We start from the raw sequence: 24760 nt of genomic DNA, 5'->3' as shown, positions 1-24760 counted from the left end.
GGCAACACATTCCTCTATCCCCCCCTTCTGCTGGTGTGCTAAGCATACCTTTGCCGGCAGGGATGCTGAGCCCCACCAGTCAAAGAAATGGACTGCAGTCAGTCCCCGCTGCTTGTTTCGAGCTCTGAGCAGCATGCCGGGTTCTCGTGCACGCTCTCGTGCATGAGACGTCCTGGCATGCTGCTCAGAGGCTGAAACAAGCAGTGGGGAGTGGCAGTGGTCCATTTATTTTGCTGGCAGGGTTCAGCATCCCCGCCAGCAAAGTAAAAGAGAGTTGAGGAAGGGGTCCAAGCCCAAATTTTGGGAGTTGGTTGTTAAAGTAGCCATGGGGGGGGGGGGGGGGGGGGGGAGGCATACTTTAACAACCGGCTCCCAAAATTCTTAAAACCTTAAACAGCTCTCAAGAGCCGGTGCAAGCCAGCTCCAGCACATCACTGATCTCAGCCTGTATTCTACTCCTCTACATTGTGGTGCATTTCAGCTGGCTATGTTACGTGTTATGGCCGCAAGTCGGCCTAATCAGTCTGGTTATTAACTGTTAGCTATACTGAAGACTGCAATTACCAAACAAAGCGATCTTAACTGCAGGGCCGGTCCTAGGGTCTCTGGCACCCCCCTGCAGACTATCAGTTGGCACCCCCCATCTCCTTTCTCTCTTCTCCCACCCTGCCCCTGTCCAGCGATTCTCCTTCGCCCCCACCACCTCCCATTTATGGCCACCTGTCCGCCCTCTTCTCCCCCCAAACATCCCCCTTTTTCTTCTTGCCACCCTGCGTGGTTTAAGTCTTTTTTAATTTACCTCCATCCCAGCGGCTGCGTCATTTCAAAGCCCTGCCTGTCTCTAGCCTTCCCTCCCTTCGTGAGTTCGTTCCCGCAGAGTCCCGCCCTTGAAGAAATGACGTCAGAAGGCGGGACTCTGCGGGAACAAACTCACAAAGGGAGGGAAGGCTAGAGACGGGAAGGGCTTTGAAATGACGCGGCCGCTGGGACGGAGGTAAATAAAAGATTTAAACCCCCAAGGGCGGCACGGTATGGCGGCGCCCCCCTGCGATGCTTACCCTGCTTACTGGGTTTGATCGGCCCTGCTTAACTGGTTAGTGGTGAACCACTAACTGGTAAGATCCTGCCCCTGATACAGGACATGTCCCAGCTAAAGTTTTATTGGTTTGGATTTTTCAGTCGTAGGTTATTGAGTTATATTAGGTATTTCCTTGTTCCCTGCAGAGCTTATACGTTTGTGCCCAAGGTCATAAGGAGTAGCAGTGGGGATTTGAACTCTGGCTTCTGTGGTTCGCAGCCCACTGCACTAAGCATTAGGCTTCTCCTCGTACTAGGCTGTGTTTGGTTGCTATTCTTATTAAAAAAAAAACAAACCTCAGGCTAAGTTAGAAGAAGAAAAGGAATCTTTATTTCTCACTGGCAACAGCACAAGAAATATTAAAAATTATAGAGATCCTCCATACCAGTTACTAATAGGGCAATTTTCAAGGTGTCCTTTTTAAGACAAACTCTGTACTTCCAGGTTCAAATATGCTGCTGGTACCAGGCGCCTGATTTTCACATGGGTGGAATTTAGCTGGAAATATGTGTACAAAGATCTGAAAATATCAGCTATTCAAAAGCTGCACCAGCAGATGGCTATTGTCAGAGAGCTAAGTTCTTTCAGCAAGTCATTGTTTACCAGCCTAAATGGCTTTAGAAATGGTCCTCAATGAAACAAATTAGCCAATGTGCAGAGGAAAATATTCACCTCCACGGGTCTGGTTGGCTAGAGGTGTTTGAGAATCAATCCCCACATGTAAGGATCTTCACCTTAGGGAATGAATTACACACACCGCCTTTCCGTTCTCCCTGGAGTTCTTCTCTCACCCCCCTCTCTCCTCCCATCTCTGCTCCCCAGTCTCCCTCTTTCCGGTACCCCCATCTCCTCTCTTTCCAGCCCCCAGCTTTTCTCCCTTCCCCTTCTCCCTTGCCAACTGAATGCTGGATTAAGTATGGGATTCTATAAAGTCATCTAATGGGGGTAATGATAGGAAACCAAACAATAAAAACAACAAACCCTGATCAGTACAAGGAGTGTGAAATATTTATAGCTCTTGACTGGGATATGTCCCTGGAATTATGCAGAGCAATAACTGCACAGATTACATGTGCTGGTTGGCCATCATCCTTCTTCACCAACTCGGTACACTCTACCATTCTTTAACTAGTTCTTCTGTGCTTCTCCAAGCTGCCCTCCTCCTTTCCTATCATTTGTTGTTCTCTGTACCTGTGTTCCCTGCACCCCCCATCTCCCCGTCCTCATTTATAACTTCCTTTCTCCCTCCCTGTCTCCCATAGGTTTCAAACCCTCTTCTTAACCTTCCCCCTACCTCTCTTATCACTTCCCGACCTCAGTACTTGTGTTCCTAGTCCTCCCCAGTCTTCTCTCCCTACTTATTCCTGCCCCCATACCTGTTTTCTCAATCCTCCCCATTTCCTCTTCCTACCCTCCCCCATCCTCCCTACCTGCATTTTCAGTCCTCCCTTCTACTACTACTTAACATTTCTAGAGCGCTACTAGGGTTACGCAGCGCTGTACAGTTTAACAAAGAAGGCCAGTCCCTGCTCAAAGGAGCTTACAATCTAAAGGATGAAATGTCAAGTCTCCCTCCCCCTTCCTTCTTCCTTTGTTCCCAGTCCTCCCTGTCCTTTACCTCTGTTCCAAGTCCTCTTCCTTCCCCTCCCTTCCCCTGTACCTCTGTTTCCAGTCCTCCCCGTCTCCTCTCTTCCCCTCCTCATCCCCAGTCCTCCCTTCTCCTCTTCCTTCCCCTCCCCATCCCCTTTATCTCTGTTCCCAGTCCTCCCATGTACATCTGTTCCAAGTCCTCTCCCTTCCCCTCTCCTCCACCTGTTCCCAGTCCTCCCGTCTCCTCTCCATCCCCCTCCCCTGTACCTCTGTGCCAAGTCCTCTTCCTTCCCTTCCCTTCCCCTGTACCTCTGTTTCCAGTCCTCCCTGTCTCCTCTCTTCCCCTCCCCATCCCCAGTCCTCCCCTGTCTCCTCTCCCTTCCCCTCCCCATCCCCTTTACCTCTGTTCCAAGTCCTCTCCCTTCCCCTCCCAGTCCTCCCCGTCTCCTCTCTTCCCCTCCCCATCCCCAGTCCTCCCCTGTCACCTCTCCCTTTCCCTCCCCATCCTCCGTACCTGTGTTCCTAGTCCAAGAAGGATGAGCATGAAGAAGAAGAGGACAGACCACAGTGGTGAAATTGGCAGAAGAGTGAGAGCCTCTGGGTATGCCACGAAGGCCAGTCCGGGGCCATGGTCTGCCACTTTGGACACATCCACTCCAAGGTTGCTTGCCATGAAGCCGAGGATGGAGAAGATGACAAAACCGGCGTATACGCTAGTTGCACAGTTGGTGATGCTTATGATGATGCTGTCCCTGTGCAAGGAAATAGATTCATAACAAGTAGGTAGACACTGAGATCCACCAGGTGCTGCTAGTGAAACACAGCGGGAGGGATGAGTAGGGAGGAGAGACTAAGAACTACCAGGTTATTGTAAACAAACATGGGAGTAGGGTGGGGGGAGACTGAGAACCATCAGGTGCTGCTGGTGAAACACAGTGGAAGGGAGGGGGGAGAGACTAAGAACCACCAGGTTATTGTAAAGAAACATGGGAATAGGGTGGGGAGAGACCGAGATCCATCAGGTGCTTCTGGTGAAACACAGTGGAAGGGAGGGGGAGAGACTAAGAACCACCAGGTTATTGCAAAGAAACATGGGGGTAGGGTGGGGGGAGACCGAGATCCATCAGGTGCTTCTGGTGAAACACAGTGGAAGGGAGGGGGAGAGACTAAGAACCACCAGGTTATTGCAAAGAAACATGGGGGTAGGGTGGGGGGAGACCGAGATCCATCAGGTGCTTCTGGTGAAACACAGTGGAAGGGAGGGGGAGAGACTAAGAACCACCAGGTTATTGCAAAGAAACATGGGGGTAGGGTGGGGGGGAGACTGAGAGCCATCAGGTGCTTCTGGTGAAACACAGTGGAAGGCAGGGGGAGAGACTAAGAACCACCAGGTTATTGTAAAGAAACATGGGAGTAGGGTGGGGGGAGACTGAGAGCCATCAGGTGCTGCTAGTGAAACACAGTGGAAGGGATGGGGAGGGGGGGAGAGACTAAGAACTACCAGGTTACTGCAAAGAAACATGGGAGTAGGGTGGGGGGGGGGGCCAGACTGAGAGCCATCAGGTGCTTCTGGTGAAACACAGTGGAAGGGAGGGGGGGAGAGACTAAGAACCACCAGGTTATTGTAAAGAAACATGGGAGTAGGGTGGGGGGGGGGGGGGGGGGGAGACTGAGAGCCATCAGGTACTTCTGGTGAAACACAGTGGAAGGGAGGGGGGGGGGAGAGACTAAGAACCACCAGGTTATTGTAAACAAACATGGGAGTAGGGTGGGGGGAGACTGAGAGCCATCAGGTGCTGCTGGTGAAACACAGTGGAAGGGATGGGGAGGGGGGAGAGACTAAGAACCACCAGGTTATTGCAAAGAAACTTGGGAATAGGGTGAGGAGAGACTGATGGCCACCAGGTGCAGTTGTGAGGTTGGGAGGGGGAGATGGAAGGGGAGGGGACTGTAAGTCCCTGTAGGAAAGTCTCTGGGGGCCTTACCTGTAGCAGTTGTTGTGGAACTTGTTGTAGGAAGCCATAGTAATGAGCCCACCCCAAGCACAGCCCAGGGAGTAAAATATCTGAGAGGCAGCATCTCCCCAAACCTGTAGGAAGCAAGAGGGGAGGGTAAGATACAGAGCCCAGACTTTCCTTGGTGTATTCCACTCCTTTTGTATGCTATGTAGACAGAGAAATGACACATTTTAGGGCTATAAAAGATGTCAACACTATGCAATCAAAGAATCTGACCCCTGGCCTGTCCTCCAACATTTACAGACCACTCAACCAACCCCCAAGGCAGAGGCCTGAGTAAGACTGCTCTGGATTCAACAAAGAGGAATGGAGCCTGGGTCTCCAGCACGGACTCTGCTCTGGACTGAAGCATCACAAGCCAGTCCACTTCCAGGTTACAAATAGGAAAGTAGGGTGTGATCAATGAAAAACCGAACATTCTCAGTTCTCTTTTTATCTTGGCTCCTCCCGCTTCTGTGCCATGCTGGTTCCAGTTACAAAATGGCTGCTGGGACCTTCTGCGGGAATTCTTGGCAGCTATTTCGATGGAGCAGCAGCACAGGGCAGGAACGCGTGGGGTTTGTTCCTGTCCCCAAAGAGGCCACTAGACCACCAGGGCTGGGGAGGGCCTATGGGTGGTCGGGTGAGATGGGGGGGGGGGGGGGGACCTTTTGTCCTGCTAGCTTGCTGGTCCTGGACCTGACCTCACAAACCAGTCCCATAAATTACATACAGTAACCTGTTCTGATGCTCACCAGGCAAGAGAGGGTTACATTACTATAAACGCCTGCTGTGCTTAATCCTTTTTCCAACAATCAGGCGTGAAGACAAAGCTAATCTACAAATCAGGTCTTTATTGCTTCAAAAGTGATGTAAGACAATTGTCGAAAGGCTCGTATCTTCACCAGGAGCCTTATCTCATTGACCACATAAGCAAAAGTATAAGAACGAAAGCTGGTACAAATGTAATAGACATAGAATGAAGCTACTTCGAGCGGGTACACTGAGCATTAAGCTTGCAGCGTTTCACATTGAAAACTGTTTCTGCATAGGAACTGGGAAGGAATGGAGGAAAACAAAGGTAAAATGATGAGGGACAAACCTTAGCATCCAGAATTCTGTCCCACTGAGGCATCAGATAATACAGGATCCCATCCACTGCTCCCTCCAGGGTGATCCCACGTACAAAGAGAATAGTCAGGACCACATAGGGGAATGTGGCAGTGAAATAAACCACCTGCGAAGGAGAGTGGGAGAGAAAGAAGGAAGGAAGAGAGGAATGGAAGGAGAGAAAGAGGAAGGAAGACATAAGAGTGAGAAAGGGGAAGAGAAAAAGAAGAAAACGGGAAAATCAGAAAAGAGAAAAGAAAGTAAACAGATGAAGGGGAAAGAAGGAAGACGTCAAAACAGCGAAAGAGAGAAGAACAGAGTAAGAAACGAGGGGAGGAGAGGAAGGCGGAAAGTACAAGAAGAAGAAAATAGGAAAATCAGAAAAGAGAAAAAGTAAACAGGGGAAGAGAAACAAAATCAGAGGAAGGGAATGTGTATGGTCTGTATGTATGATCATGTATGTAGATACACATGTGTACTATGTGTGCTTATGCAAATGTATATGATCATTTATGTAGATACACACATGTGCCATGTGTGGTGTATGCTCATGTGTGTAGATACATATATGCTATGTCTGGTTATGCAGATATGTTTGCTCATGCATGTAGTTACATTGTGTGCTATGTGTGGTTATGTACATGTGTATGATCATTACATAAGTATTGTCATATTGGGACAGACTGAAGGTCCATCAAGCACAGCATCTTGTTTTCAACAGTGGCCAATCCAGGTCACAAATACCTGGCAAGATCCCAAAACAGTACAGTACATTTTATACTGCTTATCCCAGAAATAAGCAGTGGATTTTCCCAAGTCATTTTAATAATGGCTTAAGGACTTTTCTTTTAGGAAGCTATCCAAACCTTTTTTAAACCCTGCTAAGCTAACTTCTTTCACTATATTTTCTGGCAATGAATTCCAGAGTTTAATTACATGTTGAGTGTTAAATGTACTACTTCGTAGCTTCATTGTGTGCCCTCTGGTCCTAGTATTTTTGGAAATAGTAAACAAGCGATTTATGTCTACCTGTTCCATTCCGTTCATTATTTTATAGACCTCTATCATATTTCCCCTCAGCCGTCTCTTCTCCAAGCTGAAGAGCCCTAGCCGCTTTAGCCTTTCCTCATAGGGAAGGCATCCCATCCCCTTTATAATTTTCATCGCCGTTTTCTGTACCTTTTCTAATTCCACCATATCTTTTTTGAGATGCGGTGACCAGAATTGAACACAATATTCGAGGTGTGGTCGCACCATGGAGAGATACAAAGACATTATAACGTCCTCATTTTTGTTTTCAATTCTTTTCCTAATAATACCTAACATTCTATTTGCTTTTTTAGCCGCTGCTGCACATTGAGCAGAGGGTTTCAACGTATCATCAACGAAGACACCTAGATCCTTTCCTGGTCGGTGACTCCTAATGTGGAACCTTGCATTACGTAGCTATAGTTCAGTTTCCTCTTTCCCACATGCATCACTTTGCACTTGCTCACATTAAACGCCATCTGCCATTTGGATACCCAGTCTCCCAGTCTCATAAGGTCCTCTTGTAAGTAGATACACACAGACCATGGCAGTCCTGCTGTGGTAAAGGCTATGGACAGGCTATTTAATGACTGAATGGAGTGAAATGGGTAGACATGAATCACTTGTTTACTCTTTCCAAAAATACTAGGACTAGGGGGCACGCAATGAAGCTACGAAGTAGTAAATTTAAAGCAACCTGGAGAAAATATTTTTTCACTCAACTTGTAATTAAACTCTGGAATTTGTTGCCCGAGAATGTGGTAAAAGCAGCTGGCATAGCAGGGTTTATAAAAGGTTTGGATACTTTCCTAAAAGAAAAGTCCATAAGACTTGAGAAAATCCACTGCTTATTTCTAGGATTTTTTCTAGGGTAAGCAGTATGCACCTTCGGTCTATCCCAGTATGACAATGCTTATGTTCTTTGTTTTATTCAGGTCGGAGATCCATAGAGTGGCATAATCAAAAGGGGCGCCCAAGTTTTCCTGAGGACGTCTTTGCAGGACGTCCCGGCAAAGGGGCGGGGAAACCTGTATTATCGAAACAAGATGGGCATCCATCGTTCGTTTTGATAATATGGTCGTGGACGCCCAAATCACAAAATTTAGGTCGACCTTAGAGATGGTCGTCCCCGATTTTCGGCGATAATGGAAACCCAGGACGCCCATCTCAAAAATGACCAAATCCAAGCCATTTGGTTGTTGGAGGAGCCAGCATTCGTAGTGCACTGGTCCCCCTGACATGCCAAGACACCAACCGGGCATCCTAGGGGGCACTGCAGTGGACTTCATAAATTGCTCCCAGGTGCATAGCTCCATTACCTTGTGTGCTGAGCCCCCCAACCCCCCCCCCCCCAAAACCCACTCTCCACAACTGTACAACACTACCATAGCCCTAAGGGGTGAAGGGGGCACATACATGTGGGTACAGTGGGTTTCTGGTGGGTTTTGAAGGGCTCACATTTACCACCACAAGTGTAACAGGTAGGGGGGGGATGGGCCTGGGTCCGCCTGCCTGAAGTGCACTGCACCCACTAAAACTGCTCCAGGGACCTGCATACTGCTGTCAAGGAGCTGGGTATGACATTTGAGGCTGGCATAGAGGCTGGCAAAAAATATTTTTAAATTTGTTTTTGAGGGTGGGAGGGGGTTAGTGATCACTGGGGGAGTAAGGGGAGGTCATCCCCGATTCCCTCCGGTGGTCATCTGGTCAGTTCAGGCACCTTTTTGAGGCTTGGGCGTAACAAAAAATGGACCAAGTAAAGTCGCCCAAGTGCTCGTCAGGGACGCCCTTCTTTTTTCCATTATCAGTCGAGGATGCCCATGTGTTAGGCACGCCCCAGTCCTGCCTTCGCTACGCTTCCGACACGCCCCCATGAACTTTGGTCATCCCCGCGACGGAAAGCAGTTGAGGACGCCCAAAATCGGCTTTCGATTATGCCGATTTGGGCGAACCTGAGAGAAGGACTCCCATCTCCCGATTTGTGTCGAACGATGGGCGCCCTTCTCTTTCGAAAATAAGCCTGATAGTCACCAGCCATCTACTGATACAATTACGTTTTGCTCTGCTGTACCATTTTGTGGATAGTTGGTGACTAGTACTGAATTAGTCTAAATACTATGACATCTGGTGGCTACCAAGAGAATAGCATACGATTTATTACGTTATTTCAATATTATTGACTTCTAGTGGTCGGGATAGACTAATGCAGCTTACTACTGCAGTACATTGAAAATGGAAATTATTTGCTTAATTGTGTTTATTACCACTTCTCTGCTTTTATAATCTATAAATCATATTTTCATTTATTTTTACACTTTACTGTTTCAGGGTACCGTATCTGTCTAACCTTGCAAAGAATTCAGTGGGTTATATTTTTTTATAAATGCTTTTCTTTGAACATCTGGTTGGGAAGGAGTGAGAGGGATGGAGGGACTAAGTGGCCCTAATTGTTAAGGACAGGTAAGAGGGCAGGGATTACCGTCAGCTGTGGAACAGAACTGCAAGCTCCGCCAGCTGAAGACTTCCTCCCAGCCGAAGAACCACTCATGCAGCCAACGGCATCGTGTGCCCCCAAGTCGCTGCCACCTTACCCCTGGGGGACGTTCTTTTTGCATGCATGCATGGAGGCTAGCAGTGTTCGCAGCTCAGGGACACTGCCGCCAGCTGCAGAGGGTGTAAATGTTCCTTCTGCCAGGAACTTGCGAATTCCTGCCTGCTCAGATATTTCATTTGGTTGGGGGGGGGGGGCATGAGAAGGACGAGGAGGAAGGGGGAAGAGATAAATTTCCCACCTTAAATTGGCCATCTGGCTATGCCATTGAAGCATATGCAATCTTTACATGCAGGGAAGGGAAGCAAAGGCCACTGATCAAGTTGGGCCCAGTTACGCCTGGTTATCTTTATTCTACGCTGCTTTGTATGTTTGTGGTTCTGTGTATATCTGCATTTCACGGGGCTGTGAGGGTGTGGGAATATGTGTGACACACGTAATGAAAAGGAGACGCCAGAAGCACAGTACTTACCTTTCCTGAAGACTTTACTCCTTTAATGAGACAGAGGAAGACAACGACCCAGGAGACTCCCAGGCAGCCCAGTAGGGGTAAGCGCACTTCCCCGAAGTTCCCAATGTCATTTGATAGTTTCAGGACATACCGTCTGCCAAAAACAAAAACAGGAACAACCACAGAGACATTAATACCCTCCTGTTGGGTGTACGCATCCACAGGGATCACAAAGTACTCATCACCCACAGAGGGCACCTTAAAGACAGTCCCTTGCACTGTTCCCTAGCATTTTAAGACACTTTACCAGGTTGTACATCAAGCTTTTTATGTTAGTTTTGAAGAGACTTTCTCCCTTCATTACTCTCCAGTGCTACTAGGTTCACTCATGCTGTAGTGATGCAAACAAAGTGCTGCTGAAACTGAAAGTCGTGTGCAGGCCCAGAGCAGCTGGAAGGGCCCCAGAAGCTGTTCTGACTGCTCTCCTTTCCCCTTCATCTCAGCCAGCTGCTTTTCTCACCGCACTAGCACTCGCTCAGTGGCATAACCCGGTTCTGGGCTACGACACCAAGGATTCTTCATGCTGTTCATTACTTATTACATCCCGGAGTACGACACAGAGTTCGACATCTCTCGGTCCACTTTTTAACAAACTGTATCCCTAGTGGGGCCGGATGGCAGGGCATATACCCTCCGTATCGCTTAGGTTCTCAAACTCAGTCAGAAAGTGTGTTCGGCTCACGACCCAGACTCTCAGCTGAAAGGTTAAGGAGCAATCTTACCCAAGGCATTTACATTAGCCATCGTACTCGGTTAAATTGAACCCTGAAAAGTCCAGAGCACTGTCCCTCTTTTTCTTTCTGGCATCGCCCTTCCCCTGGTGCATTCTACTAAGGCGCTAGGGGTGATTTTTCGATACAACGTTTTCCTTTCATGACCATATCATAGTAGTTATGATATCCTGTTTTCATCATTTGCGCCTTATTTATCCTGTTCATCGTATTTTCACCCATCCGCTCTCCGAGTAGTCATTCATTCTTTAGTTATATCTCAGTTGGATTATTGTAATTCTCTTTTAGTTACTTGTCAGGCATTGGAACTTCGACAGCTTAAGTTAGTGCAGAATTCTGTTCTTCACCTGTTAATGGGCTCTACTACATACAATGACATTACTCCTTGTTCTAGAGCTGAACACTGGCCTCCTCTTCCTTCTAGACTCACTTATAAAATACTGCTTATGATTTTTACAATTCGGGCTTGTAATGTTCCATCTTATTTGGCCCAATCCATGATTTCTTACGAACCTAGCCACTCGCTGAGATCATCTACTCATGATTCTACGCATGCTATGACTTTACAAAAATGTTTTTTGGTGGGGTCATAGCGCCTCAACTATGGAATGAGCTTCCATTGGCTCTCCACCTGGAACCCTCTTTAACAAAATTTTAAGGTAGGATTGAAAACGTATTTATTTACTTCAGCTTTGCCGTGCTGATTGCCTGCTGGCTATTAGGCTGTGACTTCCTGGGCTCTGTGATGTTTGTCTGTATGTACATGAGGGTATGGTTTTATGAGTATATGTATGGGGTGGCACTTTGGATGGTTTGTTTGTTGTTATCTTTTTTTAATCTTTGCTTGTCCTATTATATTAGGAAAAGGAACGAATTTCTGATGGATTTTGTTGTAGATCGCCCAGAAGGTGTCCGATGGTGCGTTATATCAAGTTATAATAAACTTGGACTCTTAACTAAAATCAGGTCAGGCACAGCCCAGATTCACTTACTGAGTGAAGCCACACTGAGCCCACAAATAGGTGGGAAAATGTGGGATACAAAAGCAATAAAATAAATAAATAAAATACTTCAACTTTAAGCAATTAATCTCTTATTGTATCTTTGTATTAATTAATTTCGATGTGATTTTTTCCCCATTTTATCTGACAATATGAACTCAAGGCAGATCGCAATTCCTAAAAATTCAGCAATCCAATGTAGTGTGATGTCCGTGTCTTTCCAGCTCTGTGAACTTTCCTTGCCCATGGCCAGTTTGACCCAGGAATAATTTTACTTTTTTTTTTAATCTAAGTGTGGTGGAGAGGGTGGAATGATCACTGCGTGTTGGGGGAGTTCCCAAATCCTCTCAGCAGAAGGGGACCATGAGGTGGGAGGGGCATGAGCGTGAGCGTAAATGACGGGGAAAGGGAGAGGAGGGTGTGGAGAAAGCATATGGGGGTGTGCGGGAGAGTGTGTACCCCACCACATGCCAACCTGCCAATCACCCATCTTCCGCTACCTCAGGAGGTGAATGCTATGAGAGGAGGTAAGGCAGGTGGTCAGGTTACCTGTCATGTGGAAGGGTTGCCAGCTTCCTAGAGCAATTATTACTATGCCATAGCTCTGAGAACCCTGATTCCCCCCCCCCCCCCCCCCCCCCCACAATCTCTCCTCCTTCCCAGCATTTCATAACATGGAAAGTGCCAAGCTCCAAGGGAAATCCCCCCTCTTTCTCTGGCCCTCTCAATGTTTTATGCTTGAAAAGTTTGGGGACCCCTGCCCTACATCAACAGACACAAACAAAGTACAACCGGGTCAATAATCAGCCACTGTGATCTGTGTATGTTAAACGTTACCTGCTGTAGTTACAAATTATCTGAATAGTGTCTGGTACTGAATATCCGGATAAGGTTCTCAGTGCTGGAATGTATCCGGATAGTGGCAATAATTAGCTTAACTTATCTGGATAAATTAGAACAGCCTTTTATCTGTCCTCGATTATCCGGATAGCAGACTGAATATTGCCCTGTATGGATACATTCGAGGACCCCCCTGGTTCTGACCACGGTGGTCTGTAGAAATATTCAGAGGCAGTATCCGGATTACGCCTCTGAATATCCCAGTCAGCAGCACTTATCCGGATCGCAGTCGCTGTTATCCGCATTAAAGCACTTCTCTCTTTACCAAAATCTCCCCTGAACTCAGGAGGAGGATCAGGAAAGGCCACTAAAGAGTTCATGTCTTCACTCATTTCCTAAAGCCCAGATAATACGTTTTCTGAACAGATTTTCCGAGAGACTGAGCTCCAGAGAGCCTGGGTCACGTATGTGAAGGCGATACGGCCAGCAACTTCTAGATATGACCTAGGAATGTGCTATCACTGGTAACAAAAGCAGTTTTGAGGACAGAAGTTTAATATCAATGTTTTTTTTAATCATTCCCATAATAAATGAAACTCCCTAGTGGGAGGTACAAGATGGGTACACAGGAGGAGCAAGAAGAAAGAAGAGCAGGGGACAGGCAGCGAACGCAGCTGCGCCAGAGACCGGCGCTGAAGAAGGCTTCGGCTGGCAGGGGTTGGGAACCCCCGCCAGCCAAACCAGGGGCCCGGATGAAATTTGCGGGGGCCCAGGCCCTAGTGGCCCCCCGTAGCTATGCCCTTGTTACCCAGGGCAAGGAGCATGGAACTGAACAGATTTTGTGGTATGATATGACATGCTACCCTATTTGGGTCACAAATTATAGAAGGGAAGGATGTTGGGTGGGGGGAGAGGTGGGGTGTAAGCAGGGCTTTTTTTTTGATGGGCCCGGGTACTAAGTACCGGCACCTTTTCCATTGTCTGCTAAAATTGACCTATGGACATGAAGTTTTATTGAAAGATCTCAGGCTCTACACACTAATTCTGCCTTGTCATAGATTCTGTGACTGGTTGCAGGGGGCCTGGCTATTGTGGGGTGGGCCCCTCAGTGATCACACCACCCCTGAAGGGTGGCCTGGCATTTGAGTACCGGCACCTTTTTTTGCTAGAAAAAATGCACTGGGTGTAAGTCTTGGGATGAGGTAGGGGAAGGATGTAGGACATGTTTCAGTAGACTCCATAGATGGCCTGAGATCATGAGAGTCCAGGCTGAAGGACATCGTATTTACATTTTGAGCACCAGTTTATAGAGGGCTTGAATGGGATATGGAAGAGGTAAGATAACTGTAAAATCGGGATCATAGATCTGCTTGTTCCTTGGCTTGGTTATGGCAATCTGAATACAATTGGCTGTTCACTGCATGACTACATCTGTTGTAATGTTGTGTTGCTATAAAGCTTGTTGTTGTACAAATTTTGATCTTTAATTAAAAAAAAAACGCTTGAAATTACCTAATCTCTTAGGGTCAGATATTCAAAGGAGTTATGCTCCTAACTTTGAGTTAGGCTCATAAACTGCCTCTTTGAAAATGTACTAGGGCTGAGTGCATAAATTTAAACTCAGAGTATCACAACATTCATACATTTAGGAGCATAAAAGGTGGGTGGCAACAGGGGTGGATTTAGGGTGGGGAAAAGAAGTTAGGAGCTTAGCAATGATTTTCAGCACTAGGCTCATAAATTAGGCAAATGAATATCAGACTTTAAATTTATGAACATAACTAGATTAGAATGAATTTTCAGCTGAATTGTTATGTTTCTAAATTTGGATGAAATATGGTACACATTTAGGAGGCTAATTTAGGAGCATAAATTTAGGCACTCAGCATTTTCTGGAATATTAGGCCCGCAGTTTTCCTCTTTGTATGTCTTGGATGGATGATAAGCTCTGTCAAGCAGGGACGGTCTCTTACATGTTTGTGTACACCTAGTAGAATTATAGAAACAATAAGTAGTTATAGTAGAAGCAATGATGGTTGTAGTGGTGGTGGTAGTAGAAGGATAGTAATAGTGGTAGTAGTAGTGTAATGGTGATAGTGATAGTGGTAACAATAATGTAGAAGTAGTAATAGCAGTAGTGATAGTGATGATGGTATTAGTGGCAATGGTAATAGTAATAGTAGTAGTAGTAATGGCAGTAGCAAAAGTAGTAGTGGTAGAAATTGTGCAGTGGTGCTAGCCATAGTAGTACTGGTAGAAGTAGTACAGTAATAGTAATGAAAGTAGTAGTAGTGGTAGCAGTACTGGTAGAAGAAAGTAGTATAGTGGTAGTAGTACTGGTACAAGTAGTACAGTAATGGTAATGAAAGTAGTAGTTGTGGTAGTAGTACTGGTACAAGTAGTACAGTAATGGTAATGAAAGTAGTAGTTGTGGTAGTAGTACTGGTACAAGTAGTACAGTAATGGTAATGAAAGTAGTAGTAGTGGTAGCAGTACTGGTAGAAGAAAGTAGTATAGTGGTAGTAGTACTGGTACAAGTAGTACAGTAATGGCAATGAAAGTAGTAGTTGTGGTAGTAGTACTGGTACAAGTAGTACAGTAATGGTAATGAAAGTAGTAGTAGTGGTAGTAGTAAAGAGAAGTGCTCTTTGTGGTGCCTGCTGGGTAAAGCAGGGCCTATCTAGTTTAAGCCCCTGAATATAATTTGTAGTCATTCAAATTTGATTCTTGACTTAATAGGCAGCCAGTATAGTTCCTGCAGAATTGGTGTGATGGGGTTCTTAGCTTTTCCTTTCACCAAAAACTGTGCTACCATACTCTGCAAGAGAAATAGCCATTTCAGTGAATCTAGCAACAGTCCCTGCTAAACAGAGATGCCCTAATGCGATGTGTTGGCTATTAGCACATGACCATGACTATCATCTCCCTCCTTGGGAAGGAAGGCCTTTCGGCAGATACCCTCATGTCGACCTGAGAAAATCTGGAACTTCTTAGAAAGCTTGGTGTCTAATCAGACCCCCTGGCTGTGGAGCATCTCACTGGAGAGATAACCCTCAGTACCATGGTACCAATGCCTGAGAAACACAGTTCACAGCCAACAGCAAGGTTAGGGAAAGGGAAAAGGAAATGGGACTTGATATACTGCCTTTCTGTGGTGTTTTGCAACTACATTCAAAGTGGTTTACCAACAGAAAGGAAAGAAAGGACACAACAAACCCAGATACCAAGAGGATAGACAACTAATAAAAATTAATACATCTCCACCCCCTACCGAACCCTACCAACTAATACAAATGGGTTATATAAACGCCAGATCTGTAGTTAACAAAACAACAACAATAACAGACTGGATCACAACAGACAATCTCAAGCTTCTATTCATAAGTGAAACCTGGATTCATGACCTCAAAGACCCCATAATCTTAGATCTATGGCCCCCAGGCTACAAAATTACCCACTGGACAAGGAATGGAAAAAGAGGAGGAGGAACAGCTATAATCTATAAATCCCAATTCATCGTCACAACGATTGCCGAATCCATACTTCCCCAACTTGAAATAGCCTCAGTTAGAATCAATCATCCAACCCTACACGACCACCTAAATGTAGTTTTATAGGCCACCAGGCAACTGGCAGGATTGCCAAACACACTTCATGGACTTTATATCGAACACATGTGTCTCTATCCACAACCTTCTGATAGTAGGGGATATCAACCTTCACCTGGAAGAAACTAACTCAATAAACGTGCGTGAATGCAAGGACTTCCTCCAACTATGGGATCTTCAGTGGCCAAATATGCAGCCCACGCATATTAAAGGACACACACTAGACATCATTACACACAAATTCTCATCAGAATTAAATCTTGTACTAACAGACACAAAATGGACAGCTATACCATGGTCTGACCACTACAAAGCAAACCTTTCCCTTCAATGGCGAATAAAAGACTCTCAATATAAACAAGAACGACAAACCTATACCACGAGAGGCAAAATAGATCCGTCAACATTCTGGCAACAATTCTATAAGAACGAATGGACAGCACCAACTGATTCACCCCAATTTCTTCAAGAATGGGATAACAGATGCAGAAGAATATTGGACAACATATCACCACTTCAATCCAGAAATTCATATAGAAAAAACTCAATACCATGGTTCAATGAAGAACTAAAAGAATTAAAAACACAAGTTAGAAGGTTAGAAAGAGTATGGATGAAAAAAAAAAAGACGACTCCGCACTCAACGCTTGGAAGCAACTACAAAGGAAATACAAATACACCATTAGACAAACTAAAAGATCATACTATAAAACTAAAATTGGGCCAGACTACAAGGACACACATAAACTTTTCCAACTCATGAATAAATTACTAAATACTACAACGGTTACTTCTAACAGCATAGACACCCCATCAGCAGACAGCCTTGCGAAATACTTCAAAGAGAAAATCGCAAAGCTACGACTTATGATCCCTGTCAACACAATTGACTATGTAAAACTCCTTGAGTGTCTAGACCCAACCCCTGGAGAACATCCAACTGACCGAACATGGACTAACTTCGACACACTCTCGAACGATAACATCTCTCAAACGCTCGAAAGATATGCCAAGTCTCACTGCAAACTAGACACATGCCCCAATAACCTTATAAAATTCGCCCCCCCAGCAACTCAAAACAGATCTCACGATGCACCTGAACTATATGCTACAAAATGGTCTCTTCCCAAAAGGATAAAGGAAATATTCTACTTACCTCTCTACCTAAACACGCAAAGAAAAGTACAAGTGACTTAACCAACTATCGCCCAGTAGCATCTATCCCGCTGATAACCAAACTAATGGAAGGCATGGTGACGAAGCAGCTCACTAACTACCTAAATAAATTCTCAATTCTTCATGATTCTCAATCAGGATTCCGGTCTAACCATAGCACCGAAACAGTATTAATCACTTTACTGACTAAATTTAAACACGCAATCGCAACTGGCAACAACATACTTCTCTTACAATTTGACATGTCCAGTGCCTTCGACATGGTTAACCATGGAATATTACTAAACATCCTAGAATACTTTGCAACCTAATGATGACACCTTTAGCCAAGTTACTATCCAATCAAAACCTCAATCCATACATATATGCAGATGACATCACGATCTACATCCCATTCAAACATGATCTAACTGAAATCACCAATGATATAAACCAAAGCTTCCAAATCATGCATTCTTGGGCAGGTGCATTTCAACTAAAACTTAATGCAGAAAAAAACACAATGTCTCATACTTACTTCACAACATAACACAAGTAAGTTCACCACTATAACCACACCACAACTCTCCCCACCCATTTCAAACACTCTGAAAATTCTTGGAGTTACCATTGATCAAAATCTCACACTTGAAAATCATGTGAAGAATACAACTAAGAAGATGTTCCACTCAATGTGGAAACTCAAAAGAATAAAACCTTTCTTCCCAAGGACCATATTTTTGCAACCTGGTGCAGTCAATGGTGTTCAGTCACCTAGAGTACTGCAATGCACTGTACGCTGGCTGCAAAGAGCAAATCATTAAGAAACTTCAAACAGCCCAGAACACCGCAGCCAGACTCATATTTGGAAAAACAAAATATGAAAGTGCAAAACCCCTAAGAGAAAAGCTACACCGGCTCCCACTTAAAGAACGAATCGCGTTCAAAATCTGCACTCTAGTTCATAAAATCATTCACGAAGACGCCCCGGCCTACATGCTAGACCTTATCGACCTGCCACCCAGAAATGCTAAAAGATCTGCCTGCACATTTCTTAATCTACACTTCCCCAGCTGCAGAGGTTTAAAATACAAACTAATACACGCAACCAGCTTTTCCTACATGAGCACGCAGCTATGGAATGCTCTGCCACGTAACTTAAAAACAATTTACGAAATAACTAACTTTCGTAAATCTCTGAAGACCTTTCTCTTCAACAAGGCATACCACATGGAATAATAGTTCAATTATAACACATCAACACCCCATCGATGTTCTGACTATGTTCTTCTGATATCTGCTTGCTTATTTCCAATGTGTCATCCTGTTCTCTATGCAACACCAATTGTATCTTTCACCCTGGAATGGCGATTGCCATAACGGGACTTTGTAAGCCACATTGAGCCTGCAAATAGGTGGGAAAATGTGGGATACAAATGCAATAAATAAATATATCCAGGTACTTATTTTGTACCAGGGGCAATGGAGGGTTAAGTGACTTGCCCAGAGTCACAAGGAGCTGCAGTGGGAATCGAACCCAGTTCCCCGGGATCAAAGTCTGCTGCACTAACCACTAGGCTACTCCTCCACTACCATTAAAGCAACCAGCTCCTGCTCTGAAGCCAATTCCTGCACATTTCCTTTCTTATCCACAAACTTTGATTTAATTATAAAACCTCATATTAAATTCTCAGGCAGATACATATTGGACCCCCTACCACTCCCCACCCTTCCCTCCCAGCTCTCGCTCTCTATCTCACATCCACAGCTGGTTACTGGAAATTTGCTCATTGTTTGAAAAGCAAACAATCTGAACGCATTAGGTAGGAATTCTCCAGCTGTTACTGGGAGAGGAACAATGACTCCTGTGCTGTGGATTGTGTGTTTGTTATATATGGATGGCAGGCCTTTTTATCGGAGGGGCTGTCATGGTCTGTGCCAGTCCAGCCCATTATTCTGGCCAGGGATTGTATAGGGCAGTGGACTCTTCCTGAAGCCTGAATTCCCACTGGGGGTCTGGAGCTCATTCCAGGAAGTCGTTTGCATTCAGAGCGCTTCCTGCCATGGGGAAAAGGCTGGATGTGGAGCTTTTCAATGGCAGGGCTGCAGCAGCCCTGGCAAACTCCCCTTCCGGTCCTTCCAAGCAGTGGCATCAGAGAACCCTGGCCTCCGCCCCTGAAGTAGATCCATCAGAGGTCCAAACTGTCATGCCAAGAACTGGAAAATCAGAATCTGAAGCACAAAAGACAGCAAGCAGAAGGGGAGGGGGGAAGGGGGCTACTTCCACAGCAGTTCACATGGGCAGCACAGTTCATGGGTCAGTGAACGTGAGCAACATTTAGAGGCGTTTTGTAGCCATGGGAAGTTTTCAGAGGGAAAGCACGTGGGTATTTTTCCTTTGAAACCTAGGAAGAAGGTGGCACAGTTGGAAGATTTGCCCTGGCAGGACAATTTTCTATGTGAAAATGTGTGTGTGTGTTTAAAAGACTGTCTACCTTATAAACAGGCAATTTTATAATGCTAATAGAATTAATCTATCACATCTCAAACTCAACACTTCTATGAATTCATAAGTAGATTAGTTTGACATCATTTAGTATTTCAAGAACATAGCACAGAACAGAAAGTGAGTCGCACAATATTCAGTACTAAATGAAGCAAATTAAAAATTGTTTATTGCATGTGGAGGAGGTATTTGCTGATTTACTTATGAACTGGAAGAAGAGGTGAGATATAGATGTGATACATTTATATATATGAGTTATAATGGAATTAATTATTTCTTCAGTTTTCCATTGCTGTGGCGTTCTAGGAGGTTGATACATTGCTTTAAGACTGGTTATGTAAATGAGTTTATTTATTTATGGTGTATTAAAACTGAATAAGTAAAGGATGTTGAAAACTTATTTATATGGGTGTTAATTATGCAAACTTGTATTAGCGAGCTATCGTATAATAGGTTTTTTTGGATTTGTGTAATTTTCTCTCTCTCTCTGTTCCTTAGACGTCTCCCTTTGGTGAACCGCTGTGAATCCTGTAAGGAGCAAGATCTAGATAGAACAGAATAGAATTTTATTTATTTATTTGAGCCTGCAAAAAGGTGGGAAAATGTGGGGTACAAATACAATGCCTTACAGAGTATGGAAATGAGAACGTCATTACATGATTTAAGAAAACAGTCGATCATAAGCTGGGGTGAGAGAGGAATTTAGGTAGAAGGTGTTAGGTAAGGTCGTGTGAGAGGTGTTTTGGTGTACTTGGGTGGTTTAAGGAATGATTTGTTTCATTGAGGGTGACTTTTGCAGGCTCTGTTGAAGAGATGTGTTTTCAAAGCTTTGCGAAAGCTGGTTAGATTGGTCATGGTTTTTAGGGACATGGGTAGTGCGTTCCAAAACTGTGTACTTTTGTACGCAAAGGTAGTAGCATAAGCCTGTTTGTATTTCATTCCTTTACAGCTGGGGAAGTTCAGATTGAGGAATTTGCGGGCCGATCTTTTGGCATTCCTGGGCGGTAAGTCCACTAGGTTTAACATATAGAGTGGGGCCTCTGCGTGAATGATCCGATTGGTGTAAATTTACTTCTTTTTTTCTGCTGTGTACCATTGATGCTGCTTAGGGGCAAAGCATGGCCGTGCTGGGTTTTATTCTGTGTTGATTTACATTTATGCAACAAAGTTCCGCTTTTGAAATTTGAGGTAATCTCCTAGGGGTAAATATCCAGCCGGCGGTGGCCACGAATTTTTTTGGTCACCACCAGAATTATTCAACGCCAGGCTGTGTCTAGGCACCGGCACTGAATATCTGTGTTTGTGTTGCCAGCTATCACTTATCCAGTTAAATGTGATACTTTTCACTTTACCATATAAGTTAAAGTGGGCAAAGTTAGGACTGTGTTTTATGCAAGTATTTCTATGAGACTGTGGGACAGAGGAACCAGTGTACTCATTGTGAGACCATGGGATAGTGCACTTGTCTACCCACTATGAGCCATGGCACAGTGGTGGCTCTGGTGTAGTCAGTGTGAAACTGTGGGTCAGTGCACTAGCATACTCAGTGTGAAATTCTCATAGATGGCACTGGTGCACTCACTGTGAGATCATGTGGCAGTGTACTCAGTGTGAGATCATGTTAAATTGACACTACTACTACTACTACTACTACTATTTAGCATTTCTATAGCGCTACAAGGCATACGCAGCGCTGCACAAACATAGAAGAAAGACAGTCCCTGCTCAAAGAGCTTACAATCTAATAGACAAAAAATAAATAAAGTAGCAAATCAAATCAATTAATGTGGACAGGAAGGAAGAGAGGAGGGTAGGTGGAGGCGAGTGGTTACAAGTGGTTACGAGTCAAAAGCAATGTTAAAGAGGTGGGCTTTCAGTCTAGATTTAAAGGTGGCCAAGGATGGGGCAAGACGTAGGGGCTCAGGAAGTTTATTCCAGGAGTAGGGTGCAGCGAGACAGAAGGCGCGAAGTCTGGAGTTGGCAGTAGTGGAGAAGGGAACAGATAAGAAGGATTTATCCATGGAGCGGAGTGCACGGGAAGGGGTGTAGGGATGGACGAGTGTGGAGAGATACTGGGGAGCAGCAGAGTGAGTACATTTATAGGTTAGTAGAAGAAGTTTGAACAGGATGCGAAAACAGATAGGGAGCCAGTGAAGGGTCTTGAGGAGAGGGGTAGTAGGAGTAAAGCGACCCTGGCGGAAGATGAGACGGGCAGCAGAGTTTTGAACCGACTAGAGAGGGGAGAGGTGACTAAGTGGGAGGCCAGCAAGAAGCAGATTGCAGTAGTCTAAACAAGAGGTGACAAGGGTGTGGATGAGGGTTTTGGTAGAGTGCTCGGAAAGAAAGGGGCGGATTTTACGGATGTTGTAAAGAAAGAAACGACAGGTTTTGGCGGTCTGCTGGATATGAGCAGAGAAGGAGATAGAAGAGTCAAAGATGACCCCAAGGTTTCGAGCTGAGGAGACAGGGAGAATGAGAGAGCCATCAACAGAAATAGAAAACGGGGGGAGCGGGGAGGTGGGTTTGGGGGAGAAAATGAGAAGCTCGGTTTTGGTCATATTTAATTTCAGGTGGCGTTGAGACATCCAGGCAGCAATGTCAGACAAGCACGCTGAAACTTTGGTTTGGATGCAAGGTGAGATATCAGGGGTAGAAAGGTAGATTTGGGAGTCATCAGCATAGAGATGGTAGGAAAAGCCATGGGATGAGATTAATGAACCAAGGGAAGAAGTGTAGATAGAAAAGAGGAGGGGACCAAGAACAGAACCCTGAGGTACGCCGACAGGCAGAGGGATAGAAGTAGAAGAGGATCCACCAGAGTGAACACTAAAGGTGCGGAGGGAGAGGTAGGAAGAGAACCAGGAAAGGACAGAGCCCTGGAATCCAAGTGAGGACAGGGTATCGAGAAGTATGCTGTGATCGACAGTGTCAAAAGCAGCGGAAAGATCAAGAAGAATGAGGATGGAATATTGACCTCTGGATTTAGCCAGTAATAGGTCATTGGAGACTTTAGTAAGCGCAGTTTCGGTTGAGTGGAGAGGGCGAAAACCAGATTGTAATGGGTCAAGAATAGCATGTGAGGAGAGAAAATCAAGGCAGCGGCGGTGAACAGCACGCTCAAGTAATTTGGAGAGAAAAGGAAGGAGGGAGATAGGTCGGTAATTAGAGGGACAAGTAGGGTCAAGTGAAGGCTTCTTAAGGAGAGGTGTGACCACAGCATGTTTAAAGGCAGCAGGGACAGTCGCAGTGGAAAGTGAGAGGTTGAGAATGTGACAGATAAAAGGAATAAGAGTAGGAGAGATGGCATTGAAGGTGGGTGGGAATGGGATCAGAGGAACAGGTGGTACATTTTGAGGAAGAAAGGAGAAGTGTAGTTTCCTCAATAGTAACTTCAGGAAAGGAGGAAAGGGAATGAGGGGAAGGAGAGAGAGGGGAACGGACTAGTGGAGGGAGAGGTGGTGAGGTAGAGAAAGCAAGGTTTATCTTTTGAACCTTGTTGTGAAAGAATTCAGCAAGGGTCTGAGGAGATAATGAAGGGGGAGTTGGGGGAGGGGGCACCTTGAGGAGAGAGTTCAATGTGGTGAAGAGAAGTCGAGGATTAGAGCCAAGAGAGTTGGTCAGTTGGATATAATAATCCTGTTTGGCACGTAAAAGAGCAGATTGGAAGGAGGTCAGCATGAACTTAAAGTGTAAGAAATCAGCAAGGGCTCGAGATTTCCGCCAGAGGCGTTCGGCGGAGCGGGTACAGGAACGTAGGTAGCAGATATTAGAAGTCAGCCAAGGTTGGGGTTTTGTACGCCTTACAGGGCGGGTCATCAAAGGTGCAAGAGTGTCTAAGGCAGAGGATAGAGTATTGTTGTAAGAAGAAACAGCCTCGTTGACAGACGTGGATGGTGCCACAGTAGAGAGGAGGTTTGAAACATGGGAGGATAGAGATGAAGGGTCAATATCGTGAAGATTCCTAGATAAATTAGATAGGATAGGACGGGACTGGGAGGGAGGAGATATAAGTGTGAAAGTTATAAGATGGTGATCAGAGGAGGGATGATCAGAGGCAAGGAAACTAGAAGGTGAACAGTTGGAGGAGAAGATGAGATCAAGACAGTGACCATTTTGATGAGTGGGGGAGGTGGAGCATAGTTGGAGATTAAAGGACGACGTTAAAGCGAGTAACTGGTGTACTCAGTGAGATCCTGTGGCAGTGGCACTGGTGCACTCACTGTGAGATCATGTGGCAGTGTACTCAGTGTGAGATCATGTTAAATTGACACTGGTGTACTCAGTGTGAGATCCTGTGGCAGTGGCACTGGTGCACTCACTGTGAGATCATGTGGCAGTGTACTCAGTGTGAGATCATGTGGCAGTGTACTCAGTGTGAGATCATGTTAAAGTGACACTGGTGTACTCAGTGTGAGATCCTGTGGCAGTGGCACTGGTGCACTCAGTGTGAGATCATGTGGCAGTGTACTCAGTGTGAGATCATGTTAAAGTGACACTGGTGTACTCAGTGTGAGATCCTGTGGCAGTGGCACTGGTGCACTCACTGTGAGATCATGTGGCAGTGTACTCAGTGTGAGATCATGTTAAAGTGACACTGGTGTACTCAGTGTGAGATCCTGTGGCAGTGGCACTGGTGCACTCACTGTGAGATCATGTGGCAGTGTACTCAGTGTGAGATCATGTTAAAGTGACACTGGTGTACTCAGTGTGAGATCCTGTGGCAGTGGCACTGGTGCACTCACTGTGAGATCATGTGGCAGTGGCACTGGTGCACTCACTGTGAGATCATGTGGCAGTGTACTCAGTGTGAGATCATGTTAAATTGACACTGGTGTACTCAGTGTGAGATCCTGTGGCAGTGGCACTGGTGCACTCACTGTGAGATCATGTGGCAGTGTACTCAGTGTGAGATCATGTTAAAGTGACACTGGTGTACTCAGTGTGAGATCCTGTGGCAGTGTGCTCAGTGTGAGATTATATGACAGTGGTGCTTGTGTACAGTGTGAGATCATGTGGCAGTGTACTCAATGTTATGTTATAACACATCTTATAG

General features: G+C 45.4%; 1 protein-coding gene across 1 annotated transcript in view; it reads right to left on the bottom strand.

Annotated features, from left to right (window-relative positions):
• SLC6A9 (solute carrier family 6 member 9) overlaps positions 1 to 24760 on the bottom strand; it is a 193682-nt gene that overhangs the window by 23216 nt on the left and 145706 nt on the right. The window contains exons 6-9 of the mRNA XM_030207231.1: positions 9828 to 9960; positions 5768 to 5902; positions 4654 to 4757; positions 3183 to 3420 (exon numbers count right to left, since the gene is read on the bottom strand). Of these exons, the coding sequence (XP_030063091.1) occupies positions 3183 to 3420; positions 4654 to 4757; positions 5768 to 5902; positions 9828 to 9960 (610 nt within the window). The remainder of the gene's footprint in view (positions 1 to 3182; positions 3421 to 4653; positions 4758 to 5767; positions 5903 to 9827; positions 9961 to 24760) is intronic.

Source organism: Microcaecilia unicolor, chromosome 6 (genome assembly GCF_901765095.1).
Source record: "Microcaecilia unicolor chromosome 6, aMicUni1.1, whole genome shotgun sequence".
Taxonomy (NCBI): Eukaryota; Metazoa; Chordata; class Amphibia; order Gymnophiona; family Siphonopidae; genus Microcaecilia; species Microcaecilia unicolor.
This window is presented reverse-complemented; position numbering and strand designations above follow the sequence as displayed.